Source organism: Halictus rubicundus, chromosome 3 (assembly GCF_050948215.1).
Source record: "Halictus rubicundus isolate RS-2024b chromosome 3, iyHalRubi1_principal, whole genome shotgun sequence".
Taxonomy (NCBI): Eukaryota; Metazoa; Arthropoda; class Insecta; order Hymenoptera; family Halictidae; genus Halictus; species Halictus rubicundus.
The window spans coordinates 14164695-14181374 of NC_135151.1; the positions used below are offsets into that span (position 1 = coordinate 14164695).

Below are 16680 nucleotides of genomic sequence, written 5' to 3' on the forward strand. Positions count from 1 at the left end.
TTCACACCTTTGAACGAATCCGAAGCGCCTGGCAGCGTCAAAAGTGGATGGGTCATCGTCGTTCGTTACGTTAACTTTATTCTGATCCGGCGCACCGTTTCAAGAAAGACCCCCCCCCCCCCCCCGCTCACCGCCCTACCGACCACGATAATAATAAATCCGCGAAGAAACGTGCAACTCGCGAAGAACCCAGAGTATAATTTTCGCGAGGTAAATTCATGGAAACTGCCTATTCATTTCCGGCTCGGGAGACTTTGTACCTCTTTCGGTTTACCGAGGAAAGTTCTGCATGCGCGGACGAAGTTTTCACTCGTAATTACTTGGGCATCTAAACTTGCCGAGCGGTAAGAAGGCTCCCTCTTATACGTACCACCTGCTTGCTTGATTTAATGAGATGAAGTTTCCTCAATTTACTGAATAGAACTTCGAACAATCGCATTACTAATGTAACGACAGCAACGGTGATACTGATATTGTTAAAAACAAGTGGCTACAAACTCGTTCGTTATGATCGAGCCCCAGTTACAACTTCGCATTCACTGCATGAAACCGTATCTTGACTGACACGTTTTACAACAAATTAGTTTACCCGATTCGAATAAATCGTGCGATTATAAGTTTATATTGCAGGATAGTGTTTTGCTTAGTAAACACACGGTATCGTTGTGTAAAGATTTTATTTTGCTGCGCTAACTAGCGTACAGAACAGATTGCGCACTGGGTAACGACTGACTCTTAGCTGACAACTGACCAGGAGTCCCCGTCGTCCCGTTTTCTTATTATGTGTTCTCTGTCCTTGTATTTTTAGGAAAAGGGAAAAAATCCCTTGCAAATAACGCCGGTTTCCTCCAGACCTTGCTCCACGATTTATGGCACCCGTATGCCGCTATTGAGACTGTGGCTAACGAAAAGTAAAATCATGCCAGGCTCTGAAACTAAACAGTTCTCACAAAAATAGTTGTGTCTAGTCACGTACACCATAAATCGTGTTCAGCTGTTTTGCATTTTGCAAGCACTTCGAGTTTCCTTGACTGGTCCCTACAATATTATCAAAATGAATATAAAATAAATATTTATTTGATCAAGGACATAAAGATGTACCGATGTTGTACGAGTTTTATACCGACTCAAACACGCTGTAACAGCAACGTGAAACGAACGTTCGAATTCAACAAGAAAACGACGAAGTATTGGATATAACAACTAGTGCCGGCAGAAGGGGAGTAAGTTATTAAAACGAGTTTAAAAGAACATTCAGTTGCTCGCTTGTGACCTGGAACCAGTCCAGCCATTACACCCGTAATTTGTCAAGTCTCGAAACTCCGACCAATCATAGAATGGAGAATAGCAACTTTTAAATAATTGGTGCACGCTTTCATAAAGAAACTTGCTAAAATCGCATAAGGAACGACCAGAGTCGAGGGGAAACATAAATACTGAAAAGCAGAGCTATTAAACGACGGCAATAGCACAGCCGACGCGACGGTAAACGAGACAGAAATTCGGAAGAACAAAAGTAATTGACGCGTAACTTTTACTTAGCAGCCTAATAATGTCATTAACAATGACGATAATTATTATTGTCTATATCTTGCAATTGAATCTTGTTTATAGAAAGTGACATAATCTAAAAATTAAAATGCATTTGAGGTATAACTTTCGCATAACGTGTTTGGAAACTTTTATTTCTAACCATGAACTTTGAATATTCCCGCCTTACTTTATTGCAATCAAAGTATCGAAAAAGAAACTCAATATACCCTATACTCAGCAATGATTACTATTACAAATATAATGAGTTTGAAACATATTTAAGATTTACTATTTTAATAACAAACTTGGAATCTTTTCTTTTTCTAGTCATAATTTTCAAATATTCCTGCTTTACTTCATCGTGATCGAAGTATTGGAAAATAAAATACAATATTCAATGATTTTTATTATAAATGTCATAGATTTTAAACATATTTGAGGTTTATTTTTGTAATAATAATTTTGAAATTTTTTTCTGATCATGAATTTTGAATTTTCCCGCCTTACTCTATCGCAATTCGAGTATCGAAGGCTAATGGTGTACATATAGGATGCACAGCAGTAGTTCTTATTACTCTAATTAATAAATATAATATAAAATACTATGAAACATTTTTCTTAAACATTAAATACAAAGATCAGAAGGGACTTACCAAACTGAATCTTTGTATTATACATGGAGAAACAATCCTAACTTCCTCCTCACGTATTAGTAATGAAACCACATTTCATACAGCATCTGTAATCATAATGAAAAGAAACATGAACTTTTACATATTGTTTGTATACCAAAAATTTCCTAAATTATATTACTTACAAGTCATCCATTCCTTTCGTCACAATCAATCCTAAATTCGAACGCGTACTACTCACGTACTCGTGTCATAGCAAATTCAACATTTCTAATAGTTTAGACTATTCTAAAAGATGATTGGTCGTACAAATGTTTCACACATAAAGCAGGTTAATTTCACATTGTTTTCTTGCCTTTCCGCATCACTTATTAGCGAGTTATACTCATTGACACACCAGCTAACTAACCGTGTACGTTGCAACTTGAGTTTCACCGAAGTTTTGAAATTTCTATCTGAATTTTGATTTGTTTGCGCAGAAAGTGGGGAGGGGGCGGGGGTTACGAACGCTCCACAGTGCTGCCACACATGTTCATTTGCGAAGTTCGCAGGATGAGAGGTGCTAGATTACGCTGGTGTTACAGTTAGCTACCGTATTGACCATCTGCAATATTTACGAAAGGTTCAGAAGGTATACGTGTTGCACATTATCTTGAGTCACTTAAATACTACCACAGACGAGGTATAGGAGTAAATCAATCACCATAGGATGTTTGATGTCTCACGATCTGAACTACCGACATCGTTAACGGAACAAATCGATTTCTTACGCCCTGTACTACCGACGAGATACTGTTAAAGACTGCCAGCCCCTGTCACCGGCAAGAGATTCAGACTGCCAGCCCCTGTGTTATTCTGCGAGCCTCAAAGTGGGTCCCAGGTGGGTCCTGGGAGCAGTCGGTAATGGCCCCAATCAGATAATATCTCGTCGGTGGCCCGTTCTGTTCCAGGAAAGACGGCCCGGTTCTGTGCCATGCTAAAACGGCGATGTCACGAAAGTGGGAACGCCGAAACCCCGGGCTCTCTCTGCCAAAACCTCTGATTTTTTTAACAGTCGATACATATTTTAGAACATGAGACATGAAGTCCCATAAGATGATAGGTCTGTCCTTATAGCTCGTCTGTGGTGATATCACACACAGATTTGACAAAAACCCACGTTAATATAAATCCTATGTAATTGGCGAATATTTATGTGCTTCAAAGTGCTTGCAGAATGCATGTAAAAAATCTACCGTGACTAAATTTTGTATTTACAGTAGGAAAAAGAAACGGTGGTTATTCAATTTAAATTTGCCGGTGTTTTCATATTTAGTCTACACTCTGATTGGTTCATTTATATGACAAGTAGCGCAGCACCTTCGCTCAGTAATATATGCACATAATTCATCACAAACGTCGACGAAGGTTCATTTTTGTTACGTATGAAGGTTACTTTTGCATTAACTAAGATCGATTTATTTTGTTAGTGTGCCTTCTGTACCTTAAGGACAATGTCTTATCAATTATATCGAAATACAACATTAGGCAATACATTACAAGAAAGTCTCGATGAACTAATTCAGGTACGTTTAGACAAAATTGTCCAAGTGTTAGGTTAGAGTTCTCGGTGAACACTGGATGTAAATAATAATATGTTAATTTTTATGTAAAACAGATGATAACACATAATAGTGCATGGTTATCTTGTACGGTTACATTTATAAACATGCAAAGATATTTTTGACGTACTTAGTTTATCTTCGTTCATCAAAAGATTGTATATGTTAAAACTTTTAATCCTAATGAAAACTGAACAAATTTTTATTTTAAATTATGTAACACGATTTTATAGTATGGACAAATCACACCACAATTAGCAATTAAGGTGTTATTACAATTTGATAAGGCAATCAATCAAGCTCTTGCAACCAGAGTTAAATCAAGACTTACATTCAAGGTAGACGCCTTTAATTACATATCTTTGATAGTAATTGTATAAAATATGTTTTTTCTATTAATAACACATTATTCTGACAAAATTTATAGGCAGGTAAATTAAATACATACAGATTTTGTGACAATGTATGGACTTTTATGCTAAACGATGTTGAATTTCGAGAAGTTCAAGAACTTGCCTTAGTTGATAAAGTTAAAATTGTTGCCTGCGACGGAAAAGGTAAGTACATTATTGTGCGATGAGTTTAGAATTGAAACAAGCAATACAACGTTTTTTGTCTTTTTGCAGCATTGGATGCAGATGCTGCAACAAAGCGATAATATAATATTGTTTTACGACTGAAAATATTTACATTTATTATACCACTAATAAGAAGGTACTAGCCATAGAGAAATCATACAATAGACATTAAGACAAAATACAATATATTTAACATAGGTATGTAATTATTTTTCACTTCCCACAGTCATAAGTCTTATCATACAACAATTGTAATCATTGCAATGTGTTAAAAGTAATAACATAAAGAGTAATTGCTTTTACCAGAATGTAGCATTAGTTTTATTTTTATAGTGTAGTTGGGAATAGACTATTATATATTATGTTATGTTTAGGACAAATTATCTTCAAAGAACACAAAAACATATTATATAATATAATTCTCTGTTACGGTCCAATTTATTGTTCCAAAGATGTAAATAATTCTATGAATGGGACTGCAAAGTTTATTAAGATATTCGAATAAGTGATACAAAGTGGCATTAAGATTATATATGAACATAATTCATTACAATGTAACTTTGTACTATGAATATAAATCTTGAGTAGTAAAAAAATTCGTTTCACTATTTATAATAATTTACTCATAAGTGAATACAAGACATTAATAGTAAGGAGCAATGTACCTATACTTTTTAACGTTATTATAATTGGTTGTTTAAGACGTTTACTTCGTCGTGTATATTTTAATAAATAAGATACAAATGCATCGATAATGTACTGCCCGTCCAAGAAGAAACAAGGCAAAACATTAACAACTGTCATTCCTGCAGACAGCATAGTAATGTATTTGCAAAGAATTACCACAGTTTCTGGCAATTTAGGGTTCATAAATGAATATTTAGGTATCCAATCAGATATATCAACTGTGTGATATATATCTGCTGGATGACCAAAAAATAGAACATCCTTTCCTTCTCTTCTTCGTATTTGAACAATCTACAATGTATGTAGGATCATAGTATCATTATCTGCTAGTTCAATGATCAAATAAATAAACTTACATACTTTACATACATACCTTACTAACATTATCAAGAGAAGGCTTTAGACAATGAGTATCATGAAACACACATTGATTGCTTGCATGACAATAATTTTGTGATTGATTAGTTATGATTCTAACTGGAAGACAAGAATGTGGAGGTAAGTGAAGGGGGGCTGCTTGTGGGCCCTCAATGTATTCAAAACACAAACTTCCACTAGCTTCACTGTCTGATGTACAACAATTTACAACACCATTAGTTTTTTGTCTAGATGGAATTGACTCATCGTACTCCTATGTTAAAAATAAAAAATTAGTACTTCTAATTACTGAAATATGCAATATCAAACAATATTGTTACCTGAATAAGTGATTGTTTAACACAATATCCAAGAGCAGGTTGATTTGTTGTGTTTAAAATGCAATCAGTCCAGTCCTCGCTATGTCTGACATAACAGTCATTAATTTTATATACTATATCCTGCTCTAAAAGTCCTGTTGAACCCAATAAAGAAGAATTCTAAGAACAAATGTTTACAATAAGAAGTTGTTACCTTCGACATATTAAAAGAATAGATATAGATATAGAAAGAAAGATACTCCACTTACAGGTAGAATAGTTTTTACATACACTCCATTTCCATATAAATAGAAAGGTGCCCATAGCCATGTAGAGGACATCAGAATAATTGCAGTCACTGTTGTAAGTACAACATTATGCCAAACGCCTGCACAGGTAACTCGTAATTGATTCTTTAATGGTAATGCACGAAGCTGTACCATACTCAAATATACACAAGCCACAGGTATTATGAAAATAAGCAGTATTCCCACACCAAATAGTTGAACGCCTTCCCTTGCTGCAGCCAATGCATGTCCTAATTCATGCACAATGCAACATAGTACTAATGTAACAATAAAATATCCAAACTCGCTAAGGGGCATATTTACACCAGGAAACTGAAACAAATATATGAAATAAATTGCTTAAGTAAGCTTAAGTGTCTACATAATCTCTGATTGATTAAAAATAAATTTACCATTGGTTCTAAGATAAGATCAGAATTACTATTATTATTATCAAGTGATGGACCACTCATCCATATATTGAAAGTCATCTTTAAGATTACTATTGTGGATAGGGGTAGCAGAATAATAGAAACAATAACTCCTGCATTGAACCAAGCGCTCCAAAATTTGGAGCGTGTCATTCCCCATTTTCTTATTCTACGATTCAATGATGTTGTCATCCATTTTATTCTCAAAACTTGTACTTCTAATCCACTGTTTTTCAAAAAGTAGATGTATGGGTAATGTGAGCATGTCTGGAAGATAGAAAATAATATTGTTTCAAGCGTTCTTTATAAATGAAACATTTCATGAATGTCGATGCAAAAATCATTTTGATCATTAGTAATTTGCTTCTAGCGATGTATACCTTGAAAATTGTGTCAAAAAAGAATAACGAACAGTGAATGAGACCTATTATGATTAGTATACTTAAAACATCCATTGCCCACAACTTGTACCCAGTGCTTGTACCACAGAGTACTCCTACAAAGGCAAAATTTGTCACCACTTCGGAGTACTACTTAGGGGCGGCGTTGCCAGTTCTATGTATACAGTTTTGTATCTTCGTAGCTTTTTATCAGAAAGTGAGGAAAAAAAGGAAAAGATATCGTTTCCGGTGAATTGAAAACGTTTGGAACAGTGGAAAGCGCGGAAATATTTAAAGTGTGATTTATAACAAGCATTTTTTCTAGTTTAACCTTTATGCATATTTCACAGGACTCCAACTTTAGGGCTCTCTACATGTCATCATACATTCCGAAATCCATGGTCCACGGATCGTCCCATTTGTTATTGGCGATGTAAACACGTGCCACCCCTTTAACTGGGAAGTCCATGTTGCTTTTTAAATTAAGACATCATGTTTCACCTTTTTTTGTATAAAATTCAATCTATTGGGGTGACATTATGTGGTCGTTGTTACACACATAATATATAAAACTTTGCTAGTTCAATCATTAATTCGAAAACAACCAACGAAATGTTTACACGACAAAATTATAAATATAATGGTATGAATTAATGTCGAGAGAAGAACGAAGTCATACATATTAATCCGAGTATGTTTATGTTACACGTTCTAGTTGTTGATTTTTATTCAAATTATATACGCAAGAAATTACCATTAAATGATATTACACACTATTTCATTTTTGAAACAATCCTGTCAAAGTTAAGGACTGTTTGAGTGGCACTCATATGACAACTTGTATTTTGATTGATATACAGTAGCATTGTTGGAGAATTATATATTTTCTATTAGTATTATGTGAAAGGTATGACTTAAAACGTAGGAAAAATGGAAGTGTGCTGGTTGTCTCGAATTATAGCTCATCATCCTTATACCATTTTGTTGGGAATACTGATATTTTCTTCAACATGTTTAATTGTTCCCTTGACTGTGAAAAAGTTTCCAGACTTCTCTGACCCTCAACTAGTAAGTATACTTGAACTAATAAGGATATTAAATGTCTTTGTCAATCATCGTATAATCTATTGTTTTCATTTTACTCAGGGCTTTGAAGCAAGAGGTACTACATTAGCCCAACGGCTTATTGCTTGGCAAAACTTAATGGAGACAAGTAAACCAGGTGGTCAGCTTACTGATAATCCTTTAGAGTATTATAATTTCGTACAACAACAATATCAACAGGTAAATATTATATTAAAATTTTTACAAGGAATCATTGACAATAGAATAACATTATAACATGTTTTAAACCTTATAGAATTCTGCTAATGTACAAAGTCACAGCTTGGTTAGTCAAGGTATTGTTAAGAAAAGAAAACAAGTAAAAAAATATGGAAATGAAACCAATGCTAAAGATAAATGGGGCGAACTAATAGAATTGCGAAAAGAATATAAAAGTCAAGACCACATTGATAGCGAAAGCTTTTTTTGCAATTTACCTTCCTCTGTTTATGCACGAGTGGTGATTGGTAAAAATTCAGAGGATTCAAATTTGTGGTCAATGGAAGGTCTATTAGCTCAATGTCACATTGATGAAGAGCTTAGATCGAACGTTCACTTTTCTTCATTGTGTCAAATGCAAATGGAACACAATGGTGAAGAACATAAATGTTGCAGAAGTTGGTCACCAGCAAATTATGTTGCACTTTTGTCCAATAGGAGTTCTTGCTTAGGTGTGACAGAAAATGATCTCACTCGAGTGGAAACTCTTTTAAGAAGATGCGTATATTTTTATCAGAATCTTAAACTGACATTAAACTGTGCAGAAGATCTACGTTGTCAAAGACACGTTCCAAGTGAATGTTATATACATAATGCAGCCTATCATTTACTGCACTATTTATTAGACACGGATTTCATACCGAGTCATGTAAGAGAATAACTCTTGTATAATAGAAATTACCATTTGTATATTTTTAAATACAACTTCTAATATTTTTTTTTACAGAAGCATAATTCTATGTCGAATTCAACGTTAAAATATGCAATGATATTTCTACCAATTGCTGCAAGTTCTGCTACTTTAGATTTTTATAAAGATCTAAACAATGGTGGTTTATCATATGGAAAATTTTGTGTGAAAGGAATGGAATTGGGTTTGAAAAGTACATTGTTCGACCGGTTATTAGTATCAGATTCAATCCTGTTACTTACTGGTTTTGCGTTTGTAACAATTTGTATATGGGCATACACTGGCTCTCTGTTTTTAACAGCCACGACCATTATCGCTGTAATTTTTAGTCTTGGCATATCATATGCATTCTACACTTTGGTTTTACACATTAAGTTCTTTCCATTCATGAATCTATTGGCAATTGTTGTCGCTGTAGGTAAGATTCCATAGGTCATAATAATTATAATTTGACACAGAAATTGAATTCAAATAACGTTATTCATTTATAAGGTATTGGTGCAGATGATGCGTTTATATATTGTAAAATTTGGGAGAAAGGAAAGCAGCAAAAAATATCAAATAATGGTTTAGTAAAATTGGTGCAAGAAACAATGAAACATGCTGTCCCATCTATGTTCGTTACATCTCTAACTACTGCGGTGGCTTTCTTCGCATCGGTTGTTAGTAATGTTACAGCTATCAACTGTTTCAGGTATAGATTTGCTTTGATAACTGATTCATAGAACTAAAATATTGTACCATAAAATATTGTACAAGTTATATTTTACAAATCATTTTACTTTCCAGCTTATTCGCAGGAATGACTGTTATTGCCAATTTCTTTCTGATGATTACTTGGTTACCAGCGTGTGTAGTGGTATCAGAACGATTTAGCTGGAATGTGCTGTCTCCTGCAAATTATATAATGCGAAAGATTATTCGTCCTCTACGGCTATTTGGTGACAAAGTAGCAACCAGTTTTAATATTTTCCTGACGCAAACAGTGTTTGGATTTCGCTGGTGTTGGTTATTAAGTTTGAGTACCATCGCAATACTATGCTGCATCATTGTTTTTAAATACCCTGGCTTACAATTACCAGATAATGCCGAATTTCAATTATTCGATAGTTCGCATACATTTGAGAAGTATGATTTGATATATTCCCACAAGTTTTGGTTTGAGAAACACGAGACGGTACGTCCAAGGACTTTCAATCGTTTTTCGATGTAATGATTGCAGGAAAATTCTGGAATAGTTAACAATATGGTTTATCGTTTCAGACTTACAATGGATATTTTTTACCGTTAAGATTCATATGGGGCATCAAACCAATTGATAACGGCAATTACTTGGATCCTAATTTCATTGGTACGCCAGAGTGGGATGAATCTTTCGATATTTCTCATCCAGAGTCACAGTTATGGCTGCAACAGTTTTGCCGTGACCTGCGAAGTCAACCTTTCTACCATGAAACTTTGGGACCTATGCTTCCTAATTGTTTTATCGAGTCATTCAATAATTGGATGAAAAGGCGCTGTGAAGATCCCATTGATTCGCTTATTAATTATGTGCCGTGCTGTGAGAGCAGCAAATTTCCATACAATTCTAGCGTATTGGAAGAGTGTGCAGCTGAACACAGTGCAACATTACATCGTACACCGTTGCAGTGGTGGGCTCGTCCTGGTCTTTCCGCTGGCATAAAATATTTAAATGATCCAGCTCTCACACAGTTTCAAACTACAAACGAAACTGCTCTAGTGGCCATGCCGACCACTAAGATTAAAGTCTTAATTGTTGAATATGACAGTATATATAATTACAGTCTATCATATTCAAATATGAATCAATTTTTTCATCAGGTACATATGCGTGTAATACATTCTCTTACACGTTTTACGAAAACACCTAATTATCGAACAGTTAGAAAGACACAACAGGTTTTCACATAAAATTGTTTACTGTATTACATAGGTTGAAACTTGGATGCAAGATCAGCTAAAAACAGCACCAATAGGTATGCGTGGTGGTTGGTTTGTAAGCAGACTAGAATTTTACGAGTTGCAGCGGACATTGTACGACGGAACTCTTTGGGCAATAGGAGTTTCATTGATCTTAGCCTTCACGGTACTTATCATTGTGACGTTCAATCCTCTTATAAGTTTATATGCAATTATAACAATCGGAGCAGCAATCATAGTCACAGTTGCTGGTCTAATACTTCTTGGTTGGAAGTTGAATGTTTTGGAAAGCGTGACCGTGTCTACAGCCATTGGTTCGTATTTGTTAGTCTGTTTGCATAGTTGCTTTACGAAATATGTATTAACATATATATTTAACCTTAGGTTTAACTGTAGACTTCAGTTTGCATTACGTGGTAAGCTATAGAGCATGCACGGCCAAAAAGAAAGAGGACAGAGTAAAAACAGCACTTTCACAAATGGGTGGCCCAACTTTAATGGCTGCTCTCACAAGCGGTGCTGCTGGTGCTCTTATGTTACCATCCCGTGTATTAGCATATATTCAGATTGGTATATTTTTATTACTTGTGATGAGCATAAGTTGGATCTATGCTACATTTTTCTTGTGCCCACTGCTGGCGATCATTGGGCCATCATTTCAATTTGCTCAGTTCCAGTACCCAAGGTGATTATTTTGATATATATACAAATTTTGATTTTACAAATAATTTCACAATGGTTTTAACGTGATTGCAGTCTGAATGTTTTATGGAAGTACCTTCGTACAAACGAGCCTAGAAACGTGCCTGAAAAAAGTACAGATAATAGTAGAACTAGAAGGAAAAGATGGGCTTCTGTGGACTTCATTGGGCTTCCTACATAAGTTACGCGTATATGTACATATATACAGTCGAGTCGGAAAGTAAGTTAACGACTGGTGTATGCAGGCAAATGAATATGACACGTCATTAATTTTAATAATGATAATATATGTTTTACTAACATATTTATTTATTTCCTTACGCCTTCTAAATAAAAACAATACAATAACTTGATTTCATTCATCATATTCATTTGCCTACATATCACCAAATGTTAGCTTACTCTCCGACTCGACTGTACACTCTGCATTTATTGCGATACGAGTGAAGAGCTTACAGTGCCAAATGTTTAGTTGCTAATTTGTTGGATAGCGTGAGCTGTATCCTGTGTTCGTAGATGTAGCTTCAACGTGGCAAATAATATTTCTAAGGCACAACAACATTTATATTGTATCTATTGGATGCATTTTGACTTCTTGTACAGATTTCTTTTGTGTAAGCATTTTTTTATACGATAATATTTTCTTAACAAGTATTACCATGCCGCATGGCTTAAGTCAAACGAATTGTCTTCAGTATTATATACAGTGTAGGATATTTTATAGATATTTTACTATAATTTTTATATTGCAATTAAAATTATTTTACTCTTATATGCAAAAAGAAGTGTTAATACAGTTCACAAATACTTTAACAAAGAACTGGTTAACGAAGATCTGTCTAATACGGACTATTTAGAATGCAAATTAAATATTACCAACGTATTAAATGTACTGAATGAATGAACTTATTGTGAATTATATATGTAGAAACGAAAATGGGTTTGAATCAACCACTCCATCGGGTAATACTTTTGAGTTCATAAACTATGAGATGCATGTATAATATATATGTGTAATTACATTTAGGAGAAACTAACTGAATATGATATCATACATGGTTTCTTTTCAATGTACTAAAACAAGACTGACAGATTTTTATCGTTTTCATCGATAGACGCAGCGAGATATGGGAAAAATTTAACAAAGCGTATATTTCTTTGAATTTTTTATAATTTGATATATTTATATGAGTAATCGTTTAAACTATTTCCTTACAATGTAACAATGTATCGTTAATGTACATTACACTTATAAGCTTTTCAATTATATTTTATTGTACAATTTCGTTAACGTTACATAAAGGTCGCTCGTTAAAGGCATTCAATCGTTTAAAGAACAAAGTGTATAGAAATTAACAATTCATACAATACAACTTCATACTTCGAAATGACTACAAATTGGTGCTGTTACAGGAAGTGTGTCAAGTTAGCTATTACATGTGTCAGTTCACAAATTACTCAAAGATTTATACGTAATGTATGTCGGGAATATTTAATCTGAATTGTCTAGGATGCCTTGGCAATCTTTAATATACCTAAGTATACATGTGCATCTATGAATGTTACAATATATTATAGTGAGCTTGTTATGTACGTTAAGACAAACAATGTTACTACGTAATATTTGTTAATGCTTCATCCAGCGTAAGCTGCGATAAGCATGTGACTGTTCACTATGAAGAAAATATATCTTAATTTTTTTATAATAAAATTGTACCTGCATATGAAAATTTTCAATCGATATTTCGGATACTCGAAACAATCGCTACACCTCATGAAACGTTACCTTAATGAAAAATCGAAATACATATTACATTTACGAAGTTTTCTTTACTATTAACTTAAAATATTATAAAGTCACGTATTATAAAGTCACGCACATACATTATGTGCATGCCTATGTGCGGAAACATCTTAACATGTACACCTTAATATATGTATATTCAAAGAGAAAATTTGAATTTATTCTCTCTTTATTAATTTCGTTTTAGTGTTGTAGGCGTCTGGGGATCAGTTAACGGTCGTTTCTGTACCTTCGGGAGACCCAATTTGTATTTCGGAACTGGTTGTGCTTTATGGACCATTTTCTTCCTTAGGAGCGCAATTTCTGCCTCTTCGTGCTTTTGTTTAGCCGCAAGCTCCTATTTTTTCGGCATAAAAACTTTTAGCTTTATACGAATACTATTTTATCAAATCTGATGAATATTATAAAATTGTTATTATTAGTAGTATTATTATTTAAATTACCAGTTGCCTCTGTTCTTGCACTTTCATTTCTTTCAATTTCAAAGTCGCGTTGAATTTTTTCCTTCCTTCCGTTCGTGCCTCTGATCGCAGGGTTGGAATTTTCGGACTCCCTAATTTCCTGTGCACAAGACACGGCACAGACGGTGGTTTCTTCCCAATCTGAATCATTTTACGCAGAAAGAATATTATGTTTGAACGATTAGCAATGTGAAGTTTGCGTCTATCAAGAAACACGAAAAAAAGAATCACTTTGAACAACATATTATACTTACTTCCGTATTCTTCTTCTTTTTGTTAGGACTTTGTAACTTCTGTCCTTTAACAATGGCATCGCAGTCCATTTTCGCAGCATTGTTATTGTCATTTTTATCAGTTTTATTCACTTTCATCGCTCTAGCTTTTAGATACTTAGGAAGCGGATTTGCTCGAAACACCCGCTGGTTTTTCTCTTCCTCTAAATTCTATAGATAAGAAAAAAATTAATAAATTATCTCTATATTTACACAAATTGTAGACAACTACCTTTTTAACGCGTTCGGGTTCATTATCTCCTTGTTTGCATTTATTTCCACCGTGGAACCTAAACGGATTTGTGGCAGTGTTTAGTGGTGTCTTCACTGCCTTGCATTCTTCTTGCTCGTTCGTTTCCTGAAATGTTCGTCTCGACTTTTATTATGAACGATTTGATTGATCAATTAAATTTCAATGGCATACCACTCGAATAAAGATGTCATTGACCGCGGATTGTTCTATAGATTCCTCGTTTGGCAAAGCAAGATCTATTCCGGATAAAGAGATAGTTTTTAAAGATCTAAAAACATGCAAGAAAATTATAAAACGTTCGGAAAGGGACATTCGAAATAAAATCACGTGTCGAATGCTTACTCAATCACTGTGTTATTGTTAAACGATCGAGCTGAAGATCCAGCACATTCTACATTCGCTTTCGGGGTGCTCACGATCACCCTCTGTTTGTCTAAACGAGTATAATATTGCAAATATTTAATAACTATAATAATCATAATAATATTTAATAATCATAATAAATATAAAAGGACGTGAACATACGAAAAAACGAGTCCCCGATCTGAGGTAAGTCGGTAAAACCGACGAATTGCGGGCAATCGAGTTTGTCCCACTTATCCCCCTTCGGATTGCTATACTTCGCTTCGGGAATTTGTAGATTTGTACTGTGCAATAATTTCCGTGCTGAAGGCTTCAAATTATTTTTCGAGGTTCCGAGCGGTGTTGACGAGGTGAGTGGCATTGTTTTTAAAAAGCGCGATTCTTGTAACGAATAAATCCTCTACATTTACATTGTTTCCTACAATATATATACTGATACTGATCCCCCCAAACCTGTTTCCAGATAAGTCCTCGTTGACTTTGAAACAATCAAAAAACAGGACAATAACGACGTCGGCTCGCAAAACCTTTATGGTTGTTTTTTTTTCGGACTGCACAATAAAGTAAATCACTCATTATATTACGACCATTCTAAAAGTGAAAATTCATGTGTCAAATTTAAACTTAAATATATAAAAGATATAAAATTATTATAAATGTTCTTAACAGAAATTGTAAAGATGCTTTCGCGAGAAATGATTAGATAAAGAGATAAATAAATTAATGATTAAATAAATAATTAAATAAATATATTTAAGAGAGCATGTGTTATAATACGAATCGCACAAAATCCAAATAATTTCAATCTCGTCATTTTTATAAGAAAACATATATTAGTTACTTTTAAGGCTCGGTAGGTTTAGTGTTAATAAATTCGACATGTTGGCATTCAAAGTGAACATTTGAACTTTTCTGCGCTTACTAACAAGCTGAAAAACATTTTTGATCGTGGTTTAAATAATCGACGAAGGCGCGTAGCCCGAAAGACCTCGAATAAGTCAATTTACAGTTTGAATTATACGTACATACCTTCTATATTCTCAAAAATCAGATAGAGTTTACAAAGGCGGCGATCAAGTAATTGAGCACAATATGGTGGATCTTCCCTGCGGGATGATTGGGTTGTATGTGTACTGAAAACGGCGAACCACGGTCATCGGTGTCGGCTGTCGGTAGCGATTCGAGTGTTTACATTTTCAAAAATATGAGGCCCTATTATAAATACTGCTTGCCGCACATTGACGTTCACCCGAAAAGAGCGGGAGGTACGAACAATGTGTTTTTATCCTTCGATTAACATCGGAATGATTTTTAGAATAACTTCGACCGATGCACTCCGCAGATCCGGCACAAAGCAGGATTAGAAGATGAACTGAACGTGCTCACGCTATCCGATGAGCTGGAGTTATTGTTGAAATGACTCGGGGCAGGATTCATCTCGCCGCGGACGTTGAAGTTTCTCTCCATGGATCCGAACTTGAGGGCGAGCTTCACGGAACAGTACAAAATGATCCCGCTCATTAAAAGCAACGCGTTGTCAGCGATTTCCGTCATTCGGAAAGACTCCTGGTCCAACCCTGCTAGCGGTTGTATCGTGCTTGCCACGGAATTTGGGGTAGTTCTTGTTCTGGGCACTCGATAATGGACTCGTTAATCTATACCCACATCCCCAATTCAGATATATACTTGCGTTCACGACAAATCTGTTGATAAGCATTGCACTCAATTTTTCCTATAGAACGTTCACTGCCATGGATAAGTATGTGCTCGAATGGGCACCGGTAGCGTTCGCATGCACGGGATTATGGACGGGAGATGGTAAAATACTAATCATTGGGAGGGATGATAAAATAGGCGCCATAAGAACAGGATCGTCCGTGAAACATTTTTTTATGAAACTATTTCAATTCTTAACAACGACAATGTCGCGGTTACTCTTATCGATGGTACCTTGGTTGACCTTTCCAAAAAGGTATGTATCTTGTACTTGAAAGAGTACTTGACTCTTGTTCCTTTCGAAGCACTATAATTTTTTTCCTATAGCAACGGGACTTCGGTATATTA

At 34.8% G+C, this 16680-nt stretch overlaps 4 protein-coding genes across 7 annotated transcripts; 2 read left to right on the plus strand and 2 right to left on the minus strand.

Moving 5' to 3' along the window:
- Positions 1–3533: 3533 nt before the first annotated feature.
- Positions 3534–4897, plus strand: Tfiia-s (general transcription factor IIA subunit 2). 4 transcript variants are annotated; one of them, XR_013081996.1, is made up of 5 exons: positions 3534–3730; positions 4000–4104; positions 4194–4323; positions 4393–4480; positions 4571–4897. XR_013081996.1 is itself a non-coding variant. In XM_076785474.1 (4 exons), exons 1-4 carry the CDS (start codon positions 3659–3661, stop codon positions 4422–4424), a joined length of 339 nt encoding a protein of 112 aa, XP_076641589.1. In that variant the 5' UTR covers positions 3535–3658; the 3' UTR covers positions 4425–4897. The 4 variants fall into 4 exon arrangements, 1 of the variants encoding a protein (XP_076641589.1); XR_013081997.1 differs by having other exon boundaries at positions 4719–4897; XR_013081995.1 differs by having other exon boundaries at positions 3535–3730; positions 4393–4542; positions 4719–4897.
- Positions 4806–6982, minus strand: S2p (membrane-bound transcription factor site-2 protease). Its single transcript, XM_076785472.1, has 6 exons — positions 6807–6982; positions 6409–6693; positions 5978–6328; positions 5730–5888; positions 5405–5662; positions 4806–5322 (listed from the first exon to the last, which is right to left on the minus strand). Exons 1-6 carry the CDS (start codon positions 6879–6881, stop codon positions 4954–4956), a joined length of 1497 nt encoding a protein of 498 aa, XP_076641587.1. The 5' UTR covers positions 6882–6982; the 3' UTR covers positions 4806–4953.
- Positions 6983–7083: 101 nt separating this feature from the next.
- LOC143352729 (protein dispatched) lies at positions 7084–11652 on the plus strand. Its single transcript, XM_076785471.1, has 11 exons — positions 7084–7497; positions 7701–7874; positions 7953–8090; positions 8167–8778; positions 8857–9238; positions 9313–9514; positions 9610–9997; positions 10084–10662; positions 10775–11075; positions 11146–11446; positions 11518–11652. Exons 2-11 carry the CDS (start codon positions 7737–7739, stop codon positions 11642–11644), a joined length of 3168 nt encoding a protein of 1055 aa, XP_076641586.1. The 5' UTR covers positions 7084–7497; positions 7701–7736; the 3' UTR covers positions 11645–11652.
- Positions 11653–13439: 1787 nt separating this feature from the next.
- On the minus strand, positions 13440–15164 carry LOC143352732 (uncharacterized). The gene is made up of 7 exons (XM_076785473.1): positions 14779–15164; positions 14596–14686; positions 14425–14521; positions 14233–14358; positions 13983–14171; positions 13711–13869; positions 13440–13604 (listed from the first exon to the last, which is right to left on the minus strand). Exons 1-7 carry the CDS (start codon positions 14975–14977, stop codon positions 13440–13442), a joined length of 1026 nt encoding a protein of 341 aa, XP_076641588.1. The 5' UTR covers positions 14978–15164.
- Positions 15165–16680: the final 1516 nt, after the last annotated feature.